Here is a 10,541-nt window from a genome sequence, read left to right on the forward strand (position 1 = left end):
TCCTCTCTGCCACGTCCTCCACTATCCCTGCGTCCCTTTGTTTGCTTTATCAGATTCTAAAGAAGTAAACTGTCTTTGAACTTGTTTCTGCTTCTATTCGAAAAAAAACAATGAAACGGCCTGCACCCGGTTTCTCTCTGCTCGCCAGTCGGTCCTCGCAGACCATCGGCAGGCCTCGGGTCTCCCTGGCCCTGGCTAACCCTGTTCAAAAGCGCGTTAAAACAAGTCAGAAGGTGTCCTGTGGTTATGAGACAGAGGGAGGCACTGTGAATGCACCGGGGAGTGTTGACTTGCCCTTTCTCACTGTCATTAAGCGCAAAGGTTTTCACAAAGCAGAGACAAGACGACGCCAAAATGTATTGTCAGGGTTTGTCGGATGGAAGAGGACAGTGGGATCCCGTTGTGTGACCCCTCTGTTATAATGTCCTTTTGGAACAAAAAAACATGGACGCCTCCCTCAGTGGACGCAAGCCTCGCTGTTCCTGAGGCAGACAATGCATCCTGGGCACAAGGAAACCGTTTAGGGACAATGCCTGCGGAAAAACTTTACAGTATTGGAGTTCACTCCAGAAGAGTGGACCTCCATCATTTATGACTGAAGTGAGAGTTGTTAGCCTGGTGAACTTTGGGGTTTGTCTTCAAAACTTTTCCCTACTGCTCAGGCTTGAGGCTTGAGCCCCTAGCCCCAGCGGTGGCGCGATGAAGCAGCGAGGCGGCATCGGGGACACGGCTGAGCTGCTCACCGCATTAAAGTCGACGTCGACTGTTGATGATCCGACCAATCACAGCCCTCAGACTTCATAGCCATCCACCTTACTTATGTTTGGCCCAACGGCGGCGTAGTCTATAAATGTATCGGTAGACCACTTCCTGTTCGAACGCACTTCTGTACCCAAGTCCGTTCTGTTACCCGAGTCACTTCTGTCACTCAGAGAGCAAGAACCAAGGTGGCCGCCGGGTGAACAAGGCCCGTGTCCATCTAGTGGTGGGCGGGGCCATCTTGTGGTGGGCGGGGCTTGGTCCCACAAGACAGAACTGGATCCGTTCATTCGAGGCCGGCGGCCATCTTGCCTCCTCCCTTTGATGAGTTTGGGTCAGCAGCAAGCCCGGTCAAAGCCCATACTTTCATCTGTAGCTGCTGGATTGGAAATAAATAAATAAGGGTTCAAAAGTCAAAGAAGTTAACCACGTCTTTATCCCAATTTCCCTTTGACTTCTGCTAGCCCTTCTAACCCTGTCATCCACACACTGCCGGCCGCCGCTGGGTCCGAAATAACCAAGAGTGAGCTTAAAGAAATGTGATGAAACCGTCCTCGTCTTCCGGCCGCTACACAGGCGGCCCGTCACTTTGAGGTGTGAATTCTAAATTATTTTAATAGCTTCAAACGCAGGCCATTGGCCAGCCTCCCCGGCCTTCTCCCATGTCTCGGACCTTTCATCCCTCCCTGCTCCCAGTTTTGCCGCCTCAGATCTCTCTGCAGGACTAGTCTGCTGCTCTTAGGTCTGGGATCAAAACGAGAGCAGAGAGAGAGAGAGAGAGCGGGAGAGTGCTGCGGTCTGGCCTTTGACGCAAGGAGCAGTGGGTTAGGAGAGGAGATCAGCAGGAGTTTCTCCAGTCATGCTATAGAAGACGCACCTTCCTAGAGGGTTCAGCTGGCGCTCGCCCATCTTTTCAAGGTTTCTCGCCGATATACTGCTTCTGGGGGTGAGGTCACGGGGGTGGTCTTCTGTTTGAAAAGGGCTCATGAGTAAAGTTGTTGACTTGGATGAATAATGGACGGTCTGGTCCCCGCAGACCTCAGCAGACCAGGCTTTAGGGAACGCAGCAGAGAGGCCCGGGAGATGGAACCGATAACCTGGCCGACGCACACACACATGCACCAACATGCACACCCACAAGTGCCTACACACACAATGAACACACGCATGCATACTAACACACATACACATACACAACTGCAGACACACACACACACACACACACACACACACACACACACACACACACACACACACACACACACACACACACACACACACACACACACACACGGCAGGAAATGTGAGTTTCCATGTTTTGTTTGTATGATTGTTGAAGGCCTATATATGTTTGTCCTTTTATATTTTGATTCTAAGTTTATGCATTTTACTATTTGGGTTCATGTTCATTCAATGGATATCATAGATGGTTAATCTTTTCTATGTAAAAAAAATGGAGGGAGATCTAAGAGGCAGAGAGAGAGAGAGGGGGGGGGGGTGTGCTGTGGCATATTATTCAGGGCCACTGTGAAACTATCTTATGAGATTTCAAACTCCATCTCTCTTTTGTTCTCCGTCTTTATCCTTTCGTGGCATCTGTGTGTCTTTCTCTCTCTCCTCAGCGGCTCACTGGTGCCTCGCGTCTGGTGCCTCCCTGTGCCGTCACCGCTCACCCAAAAGCATTAACCTGTCACCCGAGTTACAAATGTTCCGACTGAATTATGTAAACCGCGGAGAAATAAAGCCACAAAAAGCGTCACGTTCTCCCTTCATTTCATTATGCATTACGTCCCCGGTTCGAGCTGAGTGAAGAATGACTCATCCAACTGGAAGCTAGACCCTGCAACATGCAGGGCAAATGCATCAGGTTGGCCATCTCCAGAATATACTTGAAAATGTTAATTGCAGTAAATGAGGTCGAAGCATAGGTGCGCACGCAGAAACACGCGGCTCACATGCAGCAGGATACCATTAGTCATCAAATAAACGCAGTGCTTCCACATTCCGCCTCCTTTCATCCCGACATCCCGACGGCGCAACAGCTCCCCCATGTGGCCGAGCTGCGAACTATATGAAACGCCCTGTCTCACACAGACTATATTGTCCTCGGAAAGCAATCAAACACACACGCACGCACAAAAGCACACACACAAAAACACATAGTCCTCAACAAAAAAGCACACGCACATTCTCAAACGCACACCAACACACATACAGTCCTCAAAAAAAACATACACAAACGCATGCACACACAGGTCCACGTGCACGCACACAGATACAAGTGCAAGCACCCACACACACACACACACAAACTCCGCTCAGAATAGGCCCTATCTCTACGACACATACACATATGTGCGTTATGCCCGGTATTGCAAGTGGCCTATCAGAGGACATCCTTTACCTGCTCTCTAATGGGATGAGGACACTGGCATCGAAGCGCACGCTGGCACCAGACGCCGCGGTGTACGGCGCCGGCGGAAAAGACTGAAATTGCGTGACGGCGCCGCTCAGATGATTGATGGCTCCTCCGCCATCAACGCTCTTTTGACAATCTGCTTTCCTCTCTCTGTCTTTCGTCACCACCTGTCTCCCCAGTTTATCACATCCTTCATGTTGGATTTGTTTTCCCTGCTAGATTAAAAACGTCCTTCCTCACTCTTTGTCCCTTCATGCGGTTGTCATGGAATTTTATTGGAATCTTCTCAAAGATCAGGCGGTTGAACTCTGAGGCTGAGACGTTCTTTAGACTCCATCCACTGCAAACGCTCACTGTTTGCTCCGGTATTACCAGGGAGGCAGCTATCACTTCTGTTTGTGATGGTGGCACTGGCACCCATTGCAGGCGGTCTCTCTCCCCCTTGTCGCAGGAAACCACTACGAACCACAACACATTAATCACCTCCTGCTGGCACAGCAACGCGCCCTTAGGGGTCAGAGGTCAGCACACAGTCTGCCGAATGAATAGATCAGTTAGGACATACGCCGTAGGTAAGCACTTATGTTGATGCTTCGAGGGCCCTGACTCAACATGACCTTCAAGCACACTGTGCTCATTTATAGAGCAATTAAGTTCTACCTGATTGGTCCAATGAAAACCAGACTGAAAATCCTCAGTGGATTTAATAGTAAACTCATTAGCAGGATCCAACAGGGTGGAACTGCCTTTTAATTAGAGCAACACCTAATTATCGCCCAATTAACAGTCAGAGTGTGCAGAGTTTGTAGCGTGTAGAGCACCGTTTAGTGGGCGAGCGAACACTGGGAGTCCGATTGCCTCAAAGCAGACAGAGATATTAGAAGTCACAATGTGTAAGATTGACCCCCTGCCAGTCAGCATGCGGGAGACTTCCAGATCAAAGGAACTCAATAACAAGAGTGCTGTCCGCCTTGAATGACTGTGAAACCAGCTAGTGTAGCTCGGCTGGCTGGCTGGCTGAATCCGAGGGGTTTGAGAGTAGCGATAGCACAATTCTTGTAAACTAAGAGAGAGGTGTATATATATATATATATGAATGGTATAGATATGCATGTAAATAAATGTATATTTATATCACTTATAGGATGTATATTACCGCTAACATTATTGGAATCACTATTGATGAGCATTGATTAAAGAGAGGTCCAGTGTGTGTATGTGTGTGTGTGAGTGTGTGTGTGTAAAGAAGACGCACAACTCTTTGAAACGAACCAATACACTTTATGTTTCCAATGGGCTCATCATGCGGCCCCTTGCAGTATGACTTCCATCCCTATTGATATTACAAATCAGCGATGCACCCTGAAGTGGTTGGGGGCGGCATTTGGCTCAGGAGGCAGAGCGGGTTGGATGGTAACCGGAAGGTTGCTGGCTCGATCCCGGGCTTCTCCTCGCGTGTCGAGGTGTCCCTGAGCAAGGCACCTCCCCTTTGACGGCCCCGGACGAGCTGGCTGTCGCCTTGCGTGGTTGACTCCACCATCGGTGTGTATGAATGGGTGAATGTGAGGCAATATTGTAAAGCTCTTTGAGGGGCCACTTGATCGAAAATGCAGGCCAGTTAAGTGTGTATGTCCCACACCAGACACGCACCCATGCCCACTCTGAGAGCACCGGGTATCGCGAGCAGAGCAAGGTTCCAAAGCTCATTAAGGACTTGCTGGAAACGGTGTGAAATGTCCGGGATGACGCGACACCGTGTTCATTCATTAATGAGGAATACTTGGGTAAAAACGAGCCATTTTCCTGACAATCCCGGGAACGTTTTACATGCTGCGACCCCGCAAACTGTCGCTCATTAAAAACCACCTCTCTGTGAAAAACGTTCCTCTTTGTCGCCGCCTCCGCGGCGTTCCGGGATTCGTCCTGTGCGTCTGATTTGGATGGATTGTTGCCGAGTGTGACTCCAGCCCACCCTGGGAGCAGCTGTGTATTAGCACTGATCACTCTCCTCCCGTCACCTAGCAACAAAGCACCGGCCTTCTCATACTCGAACCAAAAACCCCTCTCAAACCCTGTTGTGCTGTTCTGCCAGCACTGTACCCAGGCTCACCCGCAGGATAATCTCCAGTGCGTCACACACGTCCTGCTGGTGGTCAGCTAATCTACGAGTCGATTGGTCAAACCAGTAGCGGCAGTAGCTCAGGAGGTGGAGCGGGTTCAGCCCCCCGGCTCCTCCTAGCTGGGTGTCGAGGTGTCCCTGAGCAGCCAAGACGCCTCATCCTGACTGCTCCCAAAATGCTGGCTGTCGCCATGCGTCGTTGGTGTGTGAATGTTTTCATGAACCGTTGTAAGGCACTTTGGATAAAAGCGTCTGATAAAAATCCCGTAAATGAAGTTGAGGTGATTGGTCTAACCGTCCCGGGCCAATCATTCCTCCGTCGTCGTGGTTACACCACCTTCAGGCTACTGACACCGCCCTCCTGGGCTTGAAGTGCCCCGCCCTCCTGGTGTCGGTCGACGGTTCTGAGAGGCTGCGGGAGACGGGGGCGGCGTTCTGCGGGGACAGGACGCACCTCAACAGGTCGGGCAGGGGGTCCGGCACGACGACCTGCTCCACCAGGAAGACCACTGGCTGGACGACCAATAGGAGGGCCCAGCCCAGCGCGCCCAGCCAATAGGAGGAGCCCAGGGCCGAGAGGTCGTGCCTTATCTCCTCTTGGTGCTGACGGGTGAAGAGCGCCCAGCTGAGGAGGAAGAAGAAGCCTGCAGAAGAGGGAGAAAAGGTTGAGGTTCTTGTATTTATTCCTTCATTCACTCATACATATTTAATCAAATTATATGATGTAATCCTCATGAAATGAATGCAGTTGTATTATGCTTTTTTTTTGTTTATTGTGCATAGGCAGAAATTCAAAGGTTGGGTCACCCAGAATACACATAGGGATCTCTCTCTCTCTCTCTCTCTCTCTCTCTCTCTCTCTCTCTCTCTCTCTCTCTCTCTCTCTCTCTCTCTCTCTATCTCTCTCTCTCTCTCTCTCTCTCTCTCTCTCTCTCTCTCTCTCTCTCTCTCTCTCTCTCTCTCTCTCTCTCCCAATTATCTATCTTTATTCACAATCTACCCAATACCCATCTATCTATCTATCCATCAACTTAGCTCAGGGGATCTGTGTGAGTTTCACAGAGTGCTACTTAGTAGACCGATCCGTTCAAAGATAACAGTTTAACTTCAACTGTGGGATTAATAAAGCACAGAGTCACCTTATCAACCAACTCACCTGTGGGGACCAGAGTGAGGAGCAGCAGGGTGGTGGGGTAGAGGGTCTGCCCCGCCATGAGCAGAGACCGGGTGTTGGAGTAGGAGTGCACCGTCCTTGATGACCAGCAGAGGGCGAACACGAGGCACAGCGCCACCGAGCTCACGGCCATCAGGGAGGACAGAAAACCGAACACTTGTTGCGCCTCCTGGGCTGAAGGGCGGGGGAGAGGCCAAGGACACATGCGCAAACACACACACGCACAAGCAAATGCACGCACACGCGGAAACACAGAAAGGTACGAAAGCGAGCAAGTGAGCGAGACAGAATGTGAGAGAGAATTTATAGTTGGCCTGCTGCTACAACCATTGAATGTATCATCGTAGTAGAACAGTAGCAGCATAAGTATAATATACCCTCATTCAGGGTAGAATACAAACTGCTAGAATGTTCCTCAGGAAAAATAGGTAGGCCTACTATACTCTCAAACACAGCTCATGCTTAAAACCTTCAACAAAAACAAAGGATCGAGACCTAAAGAGACCGTTGTGTTGTGCAATAGCCAGCATAGCTATGATACACACAAACACTGAGCATTAAAGCGCACAACATGCCTGGTCATGTTAGGTGGTAAAACAAAAATGAAACCCGACCCATCATAGCCTGGAGATAAGGAACACAGCCAAGGCCAAGTGAGCGGAGACAAACATTGTCTGAACACCGGTTACACTAGAAGATCCCCGGCCCAGGTAAACACATGAATGACCTTTCCTCAGTGAGAGGACGTCAGGGCACAGCTTCCCTCTGCACACACTCAGTCATCCAGCAAGTCATCCTGGATCAACGTCAAGCACGCTCTCATTCCCCTCACCCCTGAAGAGGAGGCCCTCCACGCTCGCCTCCTCCGTCTGGGGCTGTCCGGTGTGGTTCTGCTCCATCCACAGCCCCCCCCCTGCGAGCCAGTAGGGGGTCCACACGGCGTAGCACACACACAGGCAGCCCGCCAGGCCCACACACGACTCGGCCAGCCGGAACCGGTCGGTGGAGTCCTCCAGCCGCTCAGACAGCTTCATGCTAGGGACAGAACATATGGATGAGCGTAACGTCACGTTGGTTCACGGGACAATCTGCCCCCTCCCACCAGCAGAATGTAGGAGAGGTTAACGTCGCCCTGTGGGTTTGATGATTGTGTCGGGGAGGCAAGTGGCTCAGAAGGATCGGCTGGTCACCGGAAGGTTGCTTGTTCGATCCCCGGCTCCTTCTAGTCGAGTGTCGAGGTGTCCATGAGCAAGACGCCTCACCCTAGCTGCCCCCGACGAGCTGGTTGTCGCCTTGCATGGTTGAATCCGCCGTCAGTGTGTGATTGTGTGAATGTTTGCATGAATGGGTGAGTGACAATTGTAGAGTGCTTTGAGTGGCCACTGGTTAGAAAAAGCGCTATATAAATGCAGTCCATTTTCCATTGTTGAAAACATTTCTAATTTAGGCCTATATAAGACATAAACAGGCAAGTTCAAAGAATGTCAAGCGCTTTAGCATATCCTCAGGTTCACTGTCATGTTTCTGAACTTTTAATTGAAAGGTACAGACACGTTAATTCCCAGAAGGGATGGGTAAATTGTCTCAGTGAACTGTTGCAATAGGATCAATTTGAAATTGCCACAAGCCTACCTTTCAGAGCTGCCGACGACCAAGGTAACAAAAAGTTATGAGGAGCAGAAAAAGAGGACGCCTTCAGTTCAGTTCAGTGGAACCTGAATGCAGAACCATACCGGATGTGAGAGAGCAAAAGGAGAAGAGAATAGAGAAGGCTAGCAAAGACTACTGTAGACACACGAGAGGAAGCCCAACACTGAGACACGCCGGGACTGGTACTAGGTAGAACGTGTTGACGCTCGGTCCTCCTACACACACACAGGTTATCTGAGGCGGAAAAGCACAGAGCCTGTCCATGTAACTCCTCCCCATTCGCAACAGGGAAACTCCCCCTCCCTCTGGTGGAATAGCCTTTGAATGGCTCACTAAAGTGGCTAATCTTCTCAGAGCCGAAAGTGAAAGCTACTCCAATAGACCGTTAAATACAAAACTGATTTACAATCATAAGGAAAGTGAAAATCAAGAACCCAACCGTGTATTTGCATAGCCAAACACAGTTTAACTCTCAAAGGGATTCACAGAGATCATTGTGAATCTCAATGCATAGATTGCTGAAACTGCATATATATCGATGTGGCAGAGCATTTTTCCTTTTGTAGGAGCGACCGTATGTAGACTCGTAGACTTGGTCGATTCAGACAGGGTTTCTGAACCACGGTGGAATCAATGATCCCCCAACCATAGGGGGCTGTCATGGCGTGCTATACAGCAGAAATTATTGAACAGCATTTCCCCCCCATCTGTGTCTGAGGAAATGTATAGGACAGTGTTGATCCACCTTTGGGACACATATAAAAACTCTGTGACTTGCTCAGCCAACATAGTATTATCGCTTCTTGTTTAAAAAAGAATGTCGCTTGTGGCCTTCCACTGTGTTAACCCTTGATGTTTTGAATTAATTTGTGTTTGCTAGATAAACACACTCGGAGCATATGCAGCGTTGAAGCCCATGCCTTTCCAGTGTTTTCCACTGGCCATGGCCTACCTGCAGTAATCACTATGCATAAAAAGGGTGTTGGCACTCTTTGCTCAGTTCCAAACTGTTTGCATATGAGGTGCTCTGGCAAAAGGTCTTGATGATCATCTGAAATCAGCCAAGCTACATACAAACACATCATGTGCAGCGACACCTAATCAGCAGAATCCAAATGGTGAGGTTTCAAAATCCTGGAGGACCTTCTGCCCCTGATAACCAACCAGTCTGAAGATACAAAGCAGGAAGCAGGAGGGTGGAACTCATGAACTCATCAGTGTTACGCCAATCTGACAAGCGGATCCTCCTTAACGGACACCTCCCCAAGGGTCACTATTGTATAAGGGTTCAATGCTAGCTCCGTCCTGCTTTTATCGTTCGCAGAAGTTCAAAAAGAGATCAGAACACTTCAGTGAAGTTCACAATGGTCTACAGACACTGAGTGGTGGTCACCTTGTTAGGTATATTACTTTATTGTATGTTGTACGTCCTGGCACTTAAAAATGTTACTTGGCATTGTGTAGCATCTTATCCTAGCTATCTTTGTTGTATACAGGGAATGGGTTACCTAACGATTGTTAGTGTTTGACACTTACTGTACCTACAGCGATATATTGTTTCTCTTTTTCCGACAAATGTACTTATTCTAAGTCACTTTGGACAAAAGCGTCTGCTAAATGCCCTAAATGCTAACGTAAAATACTACCTTATCGCTGTTGCAAATATCTGGGGTCCCCTCAATACTTTCCTAATTCTCGAGCTAAGGCTTGATCCCTTGAGCTTCAAGCCTTGGCAGTAGCGTGATAAAGGAGATAGAGGGAAACATCTGGACGTTTAGCAGGAAGCAAGAGTAGAAATTCAACAGGATGTGGAATTGTCGGTTACGATTGGGCCGGTGATCTCCGAAACCACTGATCTTCAGCGAGAACGGCCGCGGGGAAACAAAAGAAAAGCCGCTCTGTGGCTGTAAATATCTGGTTTTATTGCAGGACGACAGCTTCGATAGTAATTAAAGTGCACACGAGATAACATAACAAAGCGACACTCATGGAATCATGAGTACAAGATACAACTAAGTTTGGTCAATTCACATTTGGCATTTTCATTTTTTAAGTAAATAAGGCATCTAAAATATAGTTAAAAAAAAGTAATCACCATTTTTCTCATCATCTTCTCAGAGAGATTTGTACTTGGCCCTCGTGTTTTGAATCATGAATCAGAAACAAAGGCGGGCAGGCCAGGTGTCCATCCCGCCGGGCCCCGTCCCCACCCTACTTCTTCACCCTCCGTAACAGATCCGTGAACACTTCCAACACCCCTGGGTCCTCCCCGTCACACAGCTCTGGAGTATTCTTCTCCAGCCAATCAGAGGAGCGGATCTGCTGCCTCAGAACGCCCATCAGCGAGTCCAGACTTTCGGTTGGCTTGGACGACTGGCAGTCCACCACCACAAACTCCTCAGCGTCCAATGGTGTGCCAG

General features: G+C 49.2%; 2 protein-coding genes across 3 annotated transcripts in view; both read right to left on the reverse strand.

The window, feature by feature from the left end:
- Positions 1 to 3,980: 3,980 nt before the first annotated feature.
- si:ch211-256a21.4 (uncharacterized) lies at positions 3,981 to 8,606 on the reverse strand. The gene is made up of 4 exons (XM_056599489.1): positions 8,104 to 8,606; positions 7,304 to 7,506; positions 6,454 to 6,645; positions 3,981 to 5,941 (listed from the first exon to the last, which is right to left on the reverse strand). The coding sequence occupies exons 2-4, from the start codon at positions 7,503 to 7,505 to the stop codon at positions 5,637 to 5,639; spliced, it is 699 nt and encodes a 232-aa protein (XP_056455464.1). The 5' UTR covers position 7,506; positions 8,104 to 8,606; the 3' UTR covers positions 3,981 to 5,636.
- An 89-nt stretch (positions 8,607 to 8,695) lies between these two features.
- accs (1-aminocyclopropane-1-carboxylate synthase homolog (Arabidopsis)(non-functional)) overlaps positions 8,696 to 10,541 on the reverse strand; it is a 13,705-nt gene continuing 11,859 nt past the window's right edge. For both annotated transcript variants that reach the window (XM_056599487.1, XM_056599486.1), the window contains one exon: positions 8,696 to 10,541. This exon is cut by the window's right edge and continues 216 nt beyond it. In XM_056599487.1, the coding sequence (XP_056455462.1) occupies positions 10,333 to 10,541 (209 nt within the window). In that variant the 3' untranslated portion in view covers positions 8,696 to 10,332.

This window comes from Gadus chalcogrammus, chromosome 9, assembly GCF_026213295.1.
Source record: "Gadus chalcogrammus isolate NIFS_2021 chromosome 9, NIFS_Gcha_1.0, whole genome shotgun sequence".
Classification (NCBI taxonomy): domain Eukaryota; kingdom Metazoa; phylum Chordata; class Actinopteri; order Gadiformes; family Gadidae; genus Gadus; species Gadus chalcogrammus.

Bases quoted from the DNA above. Each gene is read 5' to 3' on its own strand.
- si:ch211-256a21.4 (XM_056599489.1), bottom strand. From the start codon at position 7,505: ATGAAGCTGTCTGAGCGGCTGGAGGACTCCACCGACCGGTTCCGGCTG. The intron at 6,646-7,303 runs GTGAGGGGAATG...CCCGCCCTTCAG, and splicing joins GGAGGGCCTCCTCTTCAGGG to CCCAGGAGGCGCAACAAGTG. The intron at 5,942-6,453 runs GTGAGTTGGTTG...CCTCTTCTGCAG, and splicing joins CCTCACTCTGGTCCCCACAG to GCTTCTTCTTCCTCCTCAGC.